This window comes from Sinocyclocheilus grahami, unplaced genomic scaffold (genome assembly GCF_001515645.1).
Source record: "Sinocyclocheilus grahami isolate Dianchi unplaced genomic scaffold, SAMN03320097.WGS_v1.1 scaffold875.1, whole genome shotgun sequence".
Taxonomy (NCBI): Eukaryota; Metazoa; Chordata; class Actinopteri; order Cypriniformes; family Cyprinidae; genus Sinocyclocheilus; species Sinocyclocheilus grahami.
Window position 1 is genome coordinate 687,895 of NW_015506054.1, and position 17,447 is coordinate 705,341.

The following is a 17,447-nucleotide window of genomic DNA, read 5'->3' on the forward strand; positions in this document are numbered from 1 at the left end:
GTGTGTGTGTGTGTGTGTGAGAGAGTGTGTGTATGTGTGTGTGAGAGAGTGAGTGTGTGTGTGTGAGTGTGTGTGTGTGGGTGTGTGTGTGTGTGTGTGTGAGTGTGTGTGTGTGTGTGTGTGTGTGTGTGTGTGAGTGTGTCTGTCAGTGTGTGTGTGTCTGTGTGTGTGTGTGTCAGTGTTACTGGTGTGCTTTAGTGTTTGTAAAGAGCTGAGTGAGATATTGAGTCTCAGACCTGCTTTCACAGGCATTAATGATCTGCTTCAGACGTAATGAAACGAAACTGAACTTAATGAATTAGAAACTGGAAAACCAGAGTCAGCAGGATTTCCTGAGGCAGTGGTTCTGTACTGGTTTTGCTTCAGGACTCAGATTTTACATCGAAAAATACATTACAAAACTAATAACCTGCATTTAATGTTGGCAGGATCACGTGTAAATAAATTAGTGTATTTTTAATATCACAATAATAAATAACTATAATAAAATCACTTAAGTAATTGAGTTGAACAAAAAAAAAATACAATGAAAAAAATAAAAATCCAACAAAATTTGCATAAATTATTTCAGGTTATTTTACGAAAAAAAAATAGTTTTTGACTAACATATTACATTTTTAAGATATACTTAGTTTTTGGAGCATATGTTTGTTAATACTTTAAGTTTATTTCGTGAAAAGAAACTAGTATTTGACAAACAAATTATAGTTTTGGGATATACAAAAGATTTTTGCTAAATTTCAGTCAAAATATTTGAGAATTAAGAATATTTATATAATTATTTTTCATTGATTTCACAGCTTTAAAATTGCATTTTATGTTTTTAAAGCACATTTTTATTCATGCTTTATATCTATTAAGTGTATTTAATTTCACAAAAATAAACTAGTATTTGACCGACAAATTATATGAGATATTTATTTACATATTTATAAGATATATTCAATATTTTAGTAAATTTCGATTAAAATATTTGAGAATGGAGAATATTATTTGGATTATTTCATCATTTTGTTCATGCTTTATATCTATTAAGTGTATTTCACAAAAATAAACTAGTATTTGACCGACAAATTATATTTTTAGGATATACTCAATATTTTTGTTAAATGTCAGTTAAAATATTTCAGCATGGAGAATATTTTTATGATATATTGCATTGTTTTGTTTTTGCTTTACATCTATTTTTTAAGTTTATAAACTATTTGACTAACAAATAATATTTTTTTCTCAGCTTTCACAAATATTTGCTCAATATTTTTAAGTGCATGTTTAGAGTGTAGTTCTGTTCATGTTTTACATCTGTTATTAAAGTTCATTTCATGGAAATAAACTAGTATTTTAACAACAAATTATATTTTTAGGATATACTTAATATTTGTGTTAAATTTCAATCTAAATATTTGAGAATGGAGAATATTTTAATGGTATATTTCCTTTAGTTCATGCTTTACATCTAATATTTAAGTTCATTTTATGAAAAAAAAAATGTTTTTAGGATATATTTAATATTTTTGTTTAATTTCCATCAAAATATTTTACACCTTTTTTTTTAGCTCTAGTTATTTTACTTCAAGTTAAACTAAATGAAAAACAGAAATGTTGCCTTGGCAATTATAGCTGAAAGAAAATATGTTTTTGTCTATTTTATTTCAGTTAATGTTTCTTTTGTTTCAAGTAATGAACTTTTTTTATGTTCTTATTTTAGTTAACAGTAATAACCCTGGAAGGAATTAAAATCACTGTTTTGCACATTTAAGCATAATGAGTGTGAACTTGTGCATGTAAACCTGTTGTTTGATATGGAGGCTGACGTGGTTAAAAACCAATCTAAGTGTTGCTGGTTTGATTCTCTTGTGGGTCAGTAATAAAGATCCAGTATTATGTGATATATTCAGGCTTCTTCAGCGCCCATGTGACTCCACAATATCAATCTCACAGACTCCATTACAGAGGAGCACGAGGAGACGTGGAGATCAGGCTGAGCACTCAATGCTTTTAACCTAATTGTGACCCCTTGAGAAATGACAGTGACGTGAGCGTGTTTCATGATGAGCGGCTCGTTAGCAGATTACAAACACCACCGCGTCTGTGTGAATATTTAAATCAACTGGCCGACCGACAGCACTTATGGAGTTTTTATAACACGCATTTGTTCAAGCCGTTTATGAATCACACAATTCAATCAGAGAGCGAATGCTGTTTGAGTTTCTATTCAAAGAAACCTTCAAAGTCTCTTAAAAAGAGCTCATATTTGTTCTGTGAAGTTTCTCGAAAATCACATCAGCTTTAAAACAATTAGTATAGTATTTGAAAATCTATTCATATTGTACTTGCATATGCAGCTGTATTGAATTAGATTTTTTTTTTACATTTATTTAAATTAATTGACTAATTTAGTGTTTGTGAAGTGCTTGAAAATCTAATAATATTGTACTTGCATATGCAGATGTATTAGAATTTTTTTAAATTCTAAGTTAATTTAATTTAGTAAATTTTGTACTTGCATAGCATTTAAAAAATTTTAATAATATTCTACTTGTATATGCAGCTGTATTTAATTAGAATAAAAAATGTAGTGATTTTTACCATCTGTGAAGTCATATTCTACTTATATATGCAGCTTTTAATTCTGAGTTAATTTAATTTTCTAATTTTTGTATTTGTGTAGTATTTCAAAATCGAATATTATTTTACTTGTGTATGCAGCTATATTGAATTAGATTTTTTTGTATTCTTAAGGTTAATTTAGTCATTTCTAAATTCTAATTTAAAAAATCGAATAATATGCATTTGCTTTAAATTAGAATTTAAAAAACACTTCTAATTAAAGTTTAGCAATTTTACTATTTTTTTAGTATTTTAAAGTCTAATAATATTGTAGATGGGGCTGTATATATATATATATATATATATTTAATTTAATAATTTTACTAATTGTGTAGTATTTGAAAATCTACTAATATTCCACTTGCATATACAGCTGTATTGATTTAAAATATTTTCAAAATTATTAGTTAATTTAATTAACTAATTTTAGTGTTTGTGAACTTTGTGAAAATCTAATAATATTTACTTGTGTATGCAGCTGTATTGAATTAGAATATATTTTTTAATTCTTTGTTAATTTAGTTTTAGTATTTGTTATGCATTTGAAAATCGAATGAGAATATTCTACTTGTATATGCAGCTATATTGAATTAGTGTTCTTTTTTTAATTCTTAGTTAATTTTATTATTTAGATATATGTATTATTTAGTCATTATTTTTAAATTTCAGCCATTTTATTATTTGTGTAGTACCTGAAAATCCACTAATATTTTACTTGCCTATACATATCTTTTGAATGAGTATAGAATAGTTTTTTTTTTTCTTAAAGTACTTAAAAAATGCTTAAATGTAATTTAAAAGCGTATGCTGCAAGGTTATTATAGTTTTGCATTTTTAAATTCGTTTTATTTTAATATCATTTTCAAATTTGCAATAAAATTTAGTTTAGTTTTTATTAGTATCACTAATAATTTTGTTAGTTTTAGTTTAGTTTTTATTTTGTGAACACATTTCTATTTAGTTTTTATATAGTTTAGTTTCAGTTTCAGTTTCAGTTTCAGTTTTAGTAGGCTAATTAAAGTTTAGCAGAATTAACAGATCACTTCCAGAGTCCCAGTGTTATCCAGTCTTACTCATTGGGTAGTGCCATAGTAGCAGTAGCTGGTCCTCTTGTGCAAGCCTTGGCCTATGCCAAAAAGTAGGGGCGCAGGTGGCTTCCACAGGACACTGGAAGGGGCAGTAGCTGTGGCCTTTTGGTAGGATCCCAATTCGTCGGTCATCCGACGTGACGTTGAGAGTGACCGACTGAAAGGGAACGTCTCGGTTACATATGGTAACCCTCATTCCCTGAAGGAGGGAACGGAGACGTCCCGTCGCCACAGCTCCTGTACCACCGCTGAGCGGCCGGGTCACCAGCTCGGCTCCTCAGCGAAAACCTGAATATGCGCTGCATCTGCTGCCTACTTATACTCATGCTGTGATCAGCAGCAGCTGGATGCAATAATCGCATGCCAATGTGCATTGGCTCGTTTAGTTTACACTCGAAGTAGATTGGTCTCTCTAAGCGAGATCCCAATTCATCGGTCATCCAACGTGACGTCTCCATTCCCTCCTTCAGGGAACGAGGGTTACCATACGTAACCGAGACGTTCTGTGAAGTTTCTCGAAAATCACATCAGCTTTAAAACAATTAGTATAGTATATGAAAATCTATTAATATTACTTGCATATGCAGCTGTATTGAATTAGAATTAGAATTTTTTTTTCAATTCTTAGTTAATTTAATTTAGTAAATATAATATTTGAAAATCTATTAATATTGTACTTGCATATGCAGCTGTATTGAATTAGAATTTTGTTTTACATTTATTTAATTTAATTTACTAATTTAGTGTTTGTGAAGTGCTTGAAAATCTAATAATATTGTACTTGCATATGCAGATGTATTAGAATTTTTTTAAATTCTAAGTTAATTTAATTTAGTAAATTTTGTACTTGCATAGCATTTTAAAAAATGTAATAATATTCTACTTATATATGCAGCTTTTAATTCTGAGTTAATTTAATTTTCTAATTTTTGTATTTGTGTAGTATTTCAAAATCGAATATTATTTTACTTGTGTATGCAGCTATATTGAATTAGATTTTTTTGTATTCTTAAGGTTAATTTAGTCATTTCTAAATTCTAATTTAAAAAATCGAATAATATGCATTTGCTTTAAATTAGAATTTAAAAAACACTTCTAATTAAAGTTTAGCAATTTTACTATTTTTTTTAGTATTTTAAAGTCTAATAATATTGTAGATGGGGCTGTATATATATATATATATATATATTTAATTTAATAATTTTACTAATTGTGTAGTATTTGAAAATCTACTAATATTCCACTTGCATATACAGCTGTATTGATTTAAAATATTTTCAAAATTATTAGTTAATTTCATTAACTGATTTTAGTGTTTGTGAACTTTGTGAAAATCTAATAATATTTACTTGTGTATGCAGCTGTATTGAATTAGAATATATTTTTTAATTCTTTGTTAATTTAGTTTTAGTATTTGTTATGCATTTGAAAATCGAATGAGAATATTCTACTTGTATATGCAGCTATATTGAATTAGTGTTCTTTTTTTAATTCTTAGTTAATTTTATTATTTAGATATATGTATTATTTAGTCATTATTTTTAAATTTCAGCCATTTTATTATTTGTGTAGTACCTGAAAATCCACTAATATTTTACTTGCCTATACATATCTTTTGAATGAGTATAGAATAGTTTTTTTTTCTTAAAGTACTTAAAAAATGCTTAAATGTAATTTAAAAGCGTATGCTGCAAGGTTATTATAGTTTTGCATTTTTAAATTCGTTTTATTTTAATATCATTTTCAAATTTGCAATAAAATTTAGTTTAGTTTTTATTAGTATCACTAATAATTTTGTTAGTTTTAGTTTAGTTTTTATTTTGTGAACACATTTCTATTTAGTTTTTATATAGTTTAGTTTCAGTTTCAGTTTCAGTTTCAGTTTTAGTAGGCTAATTAAAGTTTAGCAGAATTAACAGATCACTTCCAGAGCTACTTATATATGCAGCTTTTAATTCTGAGTTAATTTAATTTTCTAATTTTTGTATTTGTGTAGTATTTCAAAATCGAATATTATTTTACTTGTGTATGCAGCTATATTGAATTAGATTTTTTTGTATTCTTAAGGTTAATTTAGTCATTTCTAAATTCTAATTTAAAAAATCGAATAATATGCATTTGCTTTAAATTAGAATTTAAAAAACACTTCTAATTAAAGTTTAGCAATTTTACTATTTTTTTAGTATTTTAAAGTCTAATAATATTGTAGATGGGGCTGTATATATATATATATATATATATTTAATTTAATATTTTTACTATTTGTGTAGTATTTGAAAATCTACTAATATTCCACTTGCATATACAGCTGTATTGATTTAAAATATTTTCAAAATTATTAGTTAATTTCATTAACTGATTTTAGTGTTTGTGAACTTTGTGAAAATCTAATAATATTTACTTGTGTATGCAGCTGTATTGAATTAGAATATATTTTTTAATTCTTTGTTAATTTAGTTTTAGTATTTGTTATGCATTTGAAAATCGAATGAGAATATTCTACTTGTATATGCAGCTATATTGAATTAGTGTTCTTTTTTTAATTCTTAGTTAATTTTATTATTTAGATATATGTATTATTTAGTCATTATTTTTAAATTTCAGCCATTTTATTATTTGTGTAGTACCTGAAAATCCACTAATATTTTACTTGCCTATACATATCTTTTGAATGAGTATAGAATAGTTTTTTTTTCTTAAAGTACTTAAAAAATGCTTAAATGTAATTTAAAAGCGTATGCTGCAAGGTTATTATAGTTTTGCATTTTTAAATTCGTTTTATTTTAATATCATTTTCAAATTTGCAATAAAATTTAGTTTAGTTTTTATTAGTATCACTAATAATTTTGTTAGTTTTAGTTTAGTTTTTATTTTGTGAACACATTTCTATTTAGTTTTTATATAGTTTAGTTTCAGTTTCAGTTTCAGTTTCAGTTTTAGTAGGCTAATTAAAGTTTAGCAGAATTAACAGATCACTTCCAGAGGACAGGCCAAAAAAGGCTTATGCTAATTTAACTTTAGTGATGCAAATGTCTAGGGACACAAAATTAAAGCATGCTGAGAATGATTAGATGGTAAAAGTATACAAATACACGTCAAATTGAAGCAGTCATGCCTTTTTAAATCTACACAAGTTGCGATTACATTATATTTAAAACGCACTGAATGATACATGTGTGTTGTGATTTTTAATTTGAAAATAAATGTACCTAATTTCTTTACATCATGTCTTTTATCTTATTTAACCATAATCATGATACCATAACTGTCGTGTCTTGCTCACTTTCGCGCGAACAAACGCGCATGAATCATAAGTGGAACTTATGAAATTCAATAATAATGCCTTAACAACATTCAGTTTATTTTGAATGCTTCTGTAAAGGACTAACGGCCAAACACTGCAGAGTTTAAGGAGAGACAATGGCATTTAACATTAAAGGCATATTATATATGTTCTTTTCTTTTATGAAGAATTATAAGCGTGTAGTTTATGCACATTTGTTCAAAACAGAATAAGAGAAAAGACCGAATAAATTGTACCGAACAATGACGGGATGCTATGAAATAGCAACCAGCGTAGAGTGAGAGGCGCGCACTCTTTATAATGCAGCACACATGTCAGCAGTGTGGAAGCATTTCAACTGTCAGAGAAAGACGCAAATATCATTACAAGCACCGACAGCGAGAGACTTGCCATGTCTTCAATGAGAAGAGGAAGGGGTGATTGTTGCTGGTTACTGTATGATGATTGAAATCATGAAATGGCCTTAAACTATTAGTAAATAAACTGCAGAACGCCATGTTTTCTAATACACGCATGTATTCTGACAGCGCTGCACGAGCTCGCAGCAGATCTGCTTTTTAACCAGGGTTCAAAGCGTGAGGAAGATCTGCGCTGATACAGTCATCAGTTGCTCAGTCACATTGTTATGAATTTTTACAAGGCACGTGACAATGCGATGCGTACTATGTATTCGTAATGAAACTCATTTATAAATCTGCTGTTATCAACAAAAATAAGCATTGAGGTCTTCCTCCGCGTTTCCAGTAAAAATAAAAGTTGAGAAAAAGCAAGAACTCTCATCAACATTCATAAATGTTAGTATTGTAATTTTACTGTTGTTCTGTAAAATAAAATAAATAGTAAGACAATAATAAGGATAATAATCATTACAACAGCTCTGTTTTAATCCATTTATTATAACATTCACGCATAGTGTTCAGATTGGGATCGGTAATATTTTCTAATGTTTTAAAAGAAGTCTCTTCTGCTCAGCTAGGCTGCTTTTATTTGTACAGTAAAAATGCACGCCTGATTCAAGAAGGGGGTCTGATGGCCAAAAAATATTATTTTACTAACTTATTAATTTTAAGTTAAATTGTGCTTTGTTGGTATAATGTCTGCTAGAATGTTAAAAATGTCCAGTGTTAAATATTTTTCAATTGTTGTTTTGTAATTGATTTTTTTTCTTTGAAAAGCAAGACAAAACAGTAAAAAGCACATTTTGGCTTTTTAATTTTTGCAATGGTGAAAAACAAATTGGCAAAATACATGGGGAAAAAAACTCTGTGTTCGGTCTTCGGCCTTGTGTTTAATTTTGTTCGGTTTCGGCTTCGGCCAAGAATTTTCATTTCAGTGCATCCCTAGGCAAAAGTTTTTATGGTTTACAGCAAGGATGGGCACGTTCTTTGTTCTGTTGCGCTGCTTGTCTAGTTTTCTTCAAAGCACCAACTTAAAATGCCTATTTTGGTTTGATTGCTTGTGTCACATGAGAAAATAAATAATTTTGCCTTACTGATGCAGTAGCCTATTTAATGCGGGTGCGGTTCAGGTCGCGGTCTTGATGTCAAACGGGTCGGGTACAGAATTAAACTGGTGCTGGCTGCTGTCGGATAACGGCTCGGGAGTTCTGTTAGGCCTATGTACTGCGGATGCAGGTTTACCTAACAGGACCCGTGCAGGACTCTGCTTTTTGCGTCTCTCCGTCAGATAACCTTTAAAGCAGCTCCTGGATATTTGGACGTGATGTTCTGAAGGAAAGTTGTGTGAAGCTTCTGGGGAATCTTGTCTTTCTTCACACGTGGAGACGTGCTGCGGGGCCCTAATGTATTCAATTAGCTGCGATTGAACGGCCCCCTCGTGCTGCATTTGCTCTCCGGCAGAGCGCCGGCCGTAACCCCATTACATAATTGAAGCCTGGTTTCTGATTTGGAGCGCCGGACGGCTTCACAGATTTATTTTAGTATGGTTTACACAGAGCCTTTCACATGATGAACTATCTCAAAATGACTTTGAAACGTTTGCCAGACGACCTTTATTTACGTCTGAGGTCAAGTTGGCCTTTCTGACAATCTTAATAGAGTGTCTAAAGGAAAAAAACTGCTTTATGGCAAAATGTCAGATTTTTAAAATGCAGCTGTATTACATTTGAATTATATATATAAATACAGTTATTTTAATTTAGTAAATGTAGTATTTGCAGAACATTTGAAAATCTAATAATAGTCTTCTTGTATATACAGCTGTATTGAATTAGAATACAGCTTATTAGAATACTTAGTTTAATTGAGTTAATTTAGAATTTATATAGTATGTGTCAGTCTGATAATATTTTACTTGTATATGCAGCTGTATAATAATATTTTTTAATTCTCAGTTACTTTAGCGATTTTACTATTTGTGTTGTATTTGACAATATTCTAATGGTGTATTGAATTAGAATAATTATTTAAATTCTTAATTTAGTTTAGTAAACTTAGAATTTGTGTAGTATTTGACGATCTTATAATATTCTGCATGTACGTGCAGCTGTAATGAATAATGTTTTTTTTTTTTATTCTTAGTTCATTTAATTTAGTAATTTTTCTCTGTAGTATTTGAAGATCTAATAATATTTACTCCTATATGCAGTTGTATTAATTTATAAATTTTAAATAATTTTTAATTCTTAAAGTTCATTTGATTTATGAATTTTAGAATCTGTGTACTATTTTGAAATCTACTAATATTCTGCTTGTATATGCAACTATATTAAAAATATATAGTTAATTTATTTAGTAAATTTAGTATTTGTTTCATATTTGAAGAAATCAGTGCTGCCACCTCTGGTCTTAATTGTGCATGACAATTAAAATGGTAATAAATTATTATTATTATTATTATTATTGTCCTTTAAAAATCTCTTTTACAGAAGTGACCTGGCCAAGATGCAGCATTACATTATCAGAAGAAAAACACAGTATCAAAACACAATTAAAAACATTTACAAACTGATTTATCAAAAATCTAAAGGTGTTCGTTTTATATTAAATATTGTTAAATATTAGAATATCAAATATATTAAATTATATTAAATATCGATAAATAGTACGTTTTTATACTAAATTTAATACAACTTTTTAATACAATTTTATATAATAAGTGATATTAAATAAGTGATATTATAAATTGTAATAATATAAATGTATATAAATCCAAATAAGTTAAATGCAAATTGTAAGTGCATCTGATTTTCTGCACTAGTGTTGTCACGGTACCCAAATTTCAGTATTCGGTACCAATACCAGTGAAAATCCACGGTTCTCGCTACCAAAGCAAAACACAAAAACATGCTAATTAAAACATTTAACTAGACTTTAATTTAATCCAAACTGTGTACATATTTAATGTTAAAGGGCTTTTGAAAACCTGAAGTTAATCAGCCAAGAATAACAACGAAGTTAGCTATAAATAAATAAAAAAGCCCAGAACTGCTTTTCTGACTGATATGACACAAACAACGTTAACCATCTGTACATTCTCTAACGCGCATATTTTAGATTCACAATTCATTGAAAAGCCTCTGGTGTGTAAAAATAGTAAATATCATCATGTCCTCCTGTATTTTTTACCCTAATAAAAGGAGCATTATATATAGCAACTTGATTCTAATGCTCATTATATTAGCGTTAGCCGCGCTTATGCTAACGATTAACTACTCTAATAACAGCGATGTTCATTTCAATCCGACATTCAAATTAAAATATTGAATAATATTCATAACAGAAGCGGTGTTTCCCACAGACGTGCACTCTATTTGTGGCGGCATATACATGCAGATCCATTCTCTGCCAGCAGGAGGCGCTTGTAGAGCAGAAGAAACAGAGGTTTCCCCGCTAACGGCTGTAATCGAAGCAGCGCACCGCTCACAAACGCTGCTTTATCAGGCATTACAGGCAAGATGACATGAAAATGACATTTATATACAGTGATATAAAAACTTTCCACTTTGACATCTATTTGTGGCGGTGAGTTCTGATATTGTGGCGTGCCGCCACTAATAAATCAATGTATGGGAAACACTGATCTAAATATTAAAAATGAAAAAGAAACATACCTGCTTGAACTCTTTCATTTGATCCGGGTGTCTGTCTTTAAAGTGTTTTGTTAGTTTGGTGTGTTTCCTCGTTTTGAGGTCGCCACGTCTCAGTGCTTTTATGAAGAGAGCGCATCTGCGCACCTTTCGGATCGCCCATCAAGAACCGGGTACCGTAACGTTTGCATTGTTTTAGTACCGACTTGGTACCGAAGTACCGGGTCTTTTGACAACACTATTCTGCCGTAATAAACATAATGCTACAGATGCTGGCAATAGATACACTCCTATTGAACCTGTAATAGTTCTTTCAAGGGTTTAAATGTGCAAAGTCAATCATTCAAGTCCCATTTCATGAATTTAGTTTGTTTGTCTTTTGATGCAGTATATCTTCATCTTCAGTAATGAATAATTACTCTAGAAGTATGTAGGGTGATATCAGGTAAATTGGGCCACTTTTTGGTTACTGGCTTGGGACACTAACAAAAAAACCCATGTATGACATTTAACTGTGTTCTTATGATTAATAATGACTGTTTTTAATATTTTTGTGTTGAATTGGTGTAATAAAATATCATTGTTCATGCCCTACAGGTTTTGAAACATTAGCTGCTCCACATTTTTTGAGAGAGCAGTGTTCAGGTAAAATGGGCCAGTCAAACTGCAAAGTGAAATAGAGATGTTTCTGATAAAACATATTTAATTTTATAATGTAACGGTGTAACATTGCTATTAAATTACATTAGAACATCAATTTAATCAATAAAACAAATGCCATTAAAAAATGTAACAAGAACAAGTAGCGTTCACAGAGGCCATCAAGACATGGGTTATGAATCATTATTTCTAAATGTGCATTTGTTTTTTATTGATTTATCAACTTTATTATTGAGTGTCAGGCCACTCAGCTTGCTTTTTTCTGGCCTGGTCTCAAAATGAGGCATTGCCCCTCACCCCTGAGCAACCCCAGACCAATAACATCCTTTGCTAAATGTCAAGTACTGTTATGGCATCAGTTTGAAATTCTTTGCAGTCATTGGCTATTAACTTTTAAAGAGATAAGACACTCAAACCTTAAATGGCCCATTTTACCTGATGGCCCAATTTGCCTGATCTCACCCTATATTACATCCCTTACATTCCCAACATTTTCCATGTTTTTCCATGAAAGCCTGGCAGAGTCCATGAATGTTTTGATAAGGTCCGTCTCTGTTCTTTAACGCACTGCATGGAAGTTTCTTTTCTTTAGACTGGCCTGTTTGTAGACCAGCGGCCACTGAACCTCCAGCTGTGTTTCATTTGCGTTCACAGTTTTCCTACAGCGCCACGCTCCGCACAGGAGGGATTTTCCAGGTGTTTCTTTAATCACGAGTGATTCGGGAGATGCAGGAATGACAGGAAACATTTCCGAGAGCAAAGGATTTCTCTAAAAATGCTTTTATTTCATTCAGTTTGAAGTAACTAGCAGACGAATTACTGGTTAGGCTTTCTGTTGTTTTGTTCTGTTAGTGTTATTTGTTTTATAGTTTTTATTTTGTATAGTTTGTCTTAAATATTTCACTAATTTGCTTTTATTTCCATTTTAGTTTTGTTATTTTAGTATGAAAATGGGAAATGTTGCCTTGGCAATTAGCTGTTTTTTTTTCTTCAGTTAACATATATGTATTTATTTTTTATGTTTTTAGTTAACTATAATAACCCTGATTCTGATATGCAACACCCACTTTTTACAATGATGAATAAATGTCTTACACTACATTTTTCCACATCTCAGCGCTCCATTTAAGAGTAAATCAATATGCAAGGTTGTGTTACAATACATTACAATAATTCTTAGTACATTCATTAACTAGCAACACTGCACACATGCAATACAGAAATTAAATTAACGTTATTGATGGTCACATGTGCATGTTTCAACTATTCCTCAGTGGCTTCAAATTTATATAATGATGAAAGACCAATTCTGGATCATGTGATTGTTTTTATTTTTTGCATATGTATATTTATGTGCATAGCAATATTGTCTATTGTGTACTGTCCTGTCTATAGACTGTGGAGATGCATTCAAATAATTGTACTTCATACGTGGTGCATATGGCAATAAACGACTTTGGCGTTTGATTTGAGTCCATCGAGATCGAAATAAACAGAGAAGTTCGTCAAATGAGATGATATGGTTCTTCTGGTGGTGTATGGAGTTCCTAAAGACTCCAGTTCATGTTCATCGTCTGCTGTCGCTGTCTGATGGAAATAAAGGTCTCGTCCATCAGCCGGTCGCGCTCGTTTGAATGGGATGTCTAATTGCACGAGTGATTGTTGCTGCAGTCGCTTCCTCGGCGTAACTCATCCGTCTTCATGCTCGTAACGACACTGCAGTCCTCTCTCAGTACACTGACAGAGGAATTGTCCACTTGTAGATGTGAAGCAAAGCTGTGCAAACTTTAAAAAGTGTAAATGTTTCATTCCTCATGCATTTCGTGCTTATATATGAAATAAATAATTAGCATACTGGTTGAACAGTCTTGCGAAGTTGTTGGTCGTGACTTTGTTGTTGTTTTACTGTAAGATGGTCATAATTTTATAGTATGTGGGGAAATGTTTAGTCCTAAATAAACAGTTTTAGCCTGAGCTGAACACGTTTACTGTAATACACACACACACTGAATGCAGTGTTTTCATGCCAGACACTGATGGTGTGTGAAAGTGTTTCTCAGAGAGGTTTTGTGTGTATGTGTGTGTGTGTCTATTCTCAGGATTTTATTTCTTTCTCTCTGCTGAGATGTTAAATGGGTTTGTTTAGACATCACAGATCCACTGTAGAATTCAAATGGAGGTTGATTTCATGATGTTTAGCGGCTGATGCCAGTAGAAGTCCAGCCAGCGGTGTGTGTGTCTGTGTGTGTGTGTGTGTGTGTGTGTTTCCACTGCAAAAACATTGAACACATAAAAAAATGATTGATAGTTTTTTCAGATCTGTTTAGATGATGAAGATGATGTTCACTCACAAGGGTGAGAAATTAATACTTTTATTCATCAAGGACGCACTAAACTGATCAAAAGTGACAGTAAAGACATTTATAATGTTACAAAAGATTTCTATTTCAAATAAATGCTGTTCTTTTGAGCTTTCTGTTCATCTGTGAATCCTGAAAAATAAAATGTATCAGTTTCTACAAAGATATTCAGCAGCACAACTGTTTTCATCATTGATAATAATCTGAAATGTTTCTTGAGCAGCAGATCAGCATATTATACTGATTTCTGAAGATCATGTGACACTGAAGACTGGAGGAATGATGCTGAAAATACAGCTGCGCATCACAGAAATACATTACAGTTTAACAGATGTTCACATAGAAAAATTTTAAATTGCAATAATATTTCACAATTTTACTGTATTTTTTATCAAATAAATGCAGCCTTGGTGAGCAGAAGAGACACAAACTTTCAAAAATCATAACTATTCCAGACTTTTGAACAGTAGATGTTTATATAAAGTCCAAGCACACCAGAGAAACAGACTGTGCAGATTGTGATTTAAAAAATAAAAAATAAAAAATGTATGTGCTGTAATGTGTGTGTTGTGTGTGTGCAGCTGCATCTGGCTGCGCTGGCGTCTCTGAAGGGTGACGTGGTGGAGCTCAACCAGCGTCTGCTGCAGACCGAGAGAGAGAGAGACGCACTGGAGAAGAGACTGGCCAAAGCACAGGTCACTACACGCACACACACGCACGCACACACTCACACATACTCTCACACGCATACACACACACACTCACTCACACTCTCACACGCACACACACTCTCTCTCTCACTCTCTCACTCACTCACACACACATGCACACACTCACACATACTCTCACACGCATACACACACACACTCACTCACACTCTCACACGCACACACACTCTCTCTCTCACTCTCTCACTCACTCACACACACATGCACACACTCACACACACTCTCACACACACGCACACACTCACACACACTCTCTCTCTCACTCTCTCTCACTCACACACACATGCACACACTCACACACACTCTCACACACTCACACACACACACTCACACACACTCTCTCTCTCACTCACACACACACACTCACACACACTCTCACACACACGCACACACTCACACACACTCTCTTTCTCACTCTCTCTCACTCACACACACGCACACACTCACACACACACACTCACACACACGCACACACACCGCTGTCAGATCCTGGCACACGACATATTTGCACACAACAAACCTGCATGCCTCTCTTCAGTGCATCCACTCTCCAATCCTCGCATCCATCTCATTGAAAACCAGCATCCATCCATAAAACAGAATCCCCCCGACGCACTTTCTTGATGCTGTTCCTGGTCATACTGTGAACGATTCATCAGTGCATGTAATTATAACAGAAAAAATCTGTTTGCATTTGTAATCTACTTGCTCTAAAATGACTTGTCTTTTTTGTTGACATCACTTCAGCCACAAACTGAGCTTTGTGAGTTGATAAATAGCTAATAATTAGTCAAATAAAAATGCATACATCATTTTAAAATAGCAACAATCATAAAAAAACACTTACTAAAAAGATTAAATATTTTATCAAGTGACCATTAAGCGACATTACATAATCATGGACATGCAAATGTGTTGTGAAATTATGGAAATATTAACTTTTTGTTTTGTTGTGGTCAGTGTGTGTGTGTGTGTGTGTATATATATATATATATATATATATATATATACATTATATATTTATAGTTTGAATGAATGAGAAAGTTTTATACATTTTTGTCATTTTTATTATGTTTTAATATATATTTTATATAGTTTCTATATGTTTATATATAGTTTTTATTAATTTTTATTTCAATTATAGTTTTGTTTTAAGTTAAAATGGGGGAATAAAAATGGGAAATGTTGCTTTGGTAACTATCTAATAATTTTTTAACTAAGTATATATACAGTATGTGTGTGTGTGTGTGTGTGTGTGTGTATATTTAATGAATAATATATATTTATTTCAGTTAATATTTATTTTAAGGAACAAATAAAATAAAATACATTTTCTATTAAAAAAATGTGTATGTTTTTAGTTTTAGTTTACTATAATAACCCTGATTCTGGTCTATAATAACCACTTTTCACTATGCAATCAGTTCCTGATGAATAAACATCTTGCTATTTTTTCTTGCCTAATATTTTGAATATAATCTAATCTGGCAGTTGTGACTGTCTTAAATATTGTAACATGTATTCAAGTTAATATATATATATATATACAGTATATGCATGGATGAATCATTCATAGTAAGATTGGTAGCATGCATTAAAGTCAGTTTTGAATTCAGCGTCTGACCTGTTTTCCGTGAACTTGGACCTGATTGATGTCATGCGTGTCATCGCTGCTCTTTAACGTGTAAAAGTCATCAGTTTTCCATCACATTAGCATCTCACAGTTTCCCGTCATCAGTGTCACGTCTGCGTGGGTTTGATTACTAATTAATCCGGCGTCTCTGGTTATCGCTCTAATGTTGAGACCCCAATTAACACTTTTACAACAGCTGATATTAATCATTAATTGTGTCCAGCAGCTCTTTGATGCTCTTTATCTGCAGTGTTGTATTTTTACTCGAAGGCACGTCTGTTGATGCATTATAAATCACGTTGATTTTTAAATGAAGTGTGTTTGATTACTGTGAAGAAGTGTTGTGTTATAAAGAAGTCCATTTTATTTTCTAAAGAATTGTGAGTGGTGTTTGACTGTGCAGAACCCAGCACAGTGATGCTTGGATGTTGCTAGGGTGGTTGCTATGCAGTTGCTAAGGTGTTTTGAGTTGTTTTCTATGTAGTTGCTAGGGTGTTATGGGTGGTTGCTAGGTGGTTGGTAGCATGTTGTTGGTGGTTTATTCTATGGCTTTGGTTGCTTTATTAATAAAAGTGTGTGTGTGTGTGTGTGTATATATATATATATATATATAGTTTATAGTTTTTTTTTTTACATTTTGTTTATATTTTCCATTTTCTAAATTTTAGCTAATGTTTTAAGGATTTTGTTCTGTGATTTATTTTTTGTTGTGTTTTTTAATATGTCTATATAGTTTTTATTATTTTTTTAAATGAGAAATGTTGCCTTGGAAACTAGAGTTTTTTTCATATTTCATATGTTTTCATATTTTAGTATTTCAGTGAAAATTAATTTTATTTCAAGTAACAATTTTTTTATAGCTTTAGATTTAGTTGGGATTTTTTTTCTACCTGTTTTATCGTATTAATGAATCATTAATTTTATTATGTGAGATTGTAGGACCCTCAATTAGATATCAACCGTCACCCGCTTGTTGAAGGTTATAGAAGTTAACTAAGCTATAAGTAAAACTAAAA

The 17,447-nt window shown here is 31.5% G+C and overlaps 1 protein-coding gene across 2 annotated transcripts in view; it reads left to right on the forward strand.

Moving 5' to 3' along the window:
* LOC107563422 (MCC regulator of WNT signaling pathway) overlaps positions 1-17,447 on the forward strand; it is a 126,942-nt gene that overhangs the window by 44,460 nt on the left and 65,035 nt on the right. For both annotated transcript variants that reach the window (XM_016248300.1, XM_016248301.1), the window contains one exon: positions 14,652-14,765. In XM_016248300.1, coding sequence (XP_016103786.1) covers positions 14,652-14,765 — 114 coding nt within the window. The remainder of the gene's footprint in view (positions 1-14,651; positions 14,766-17,447) is intronic.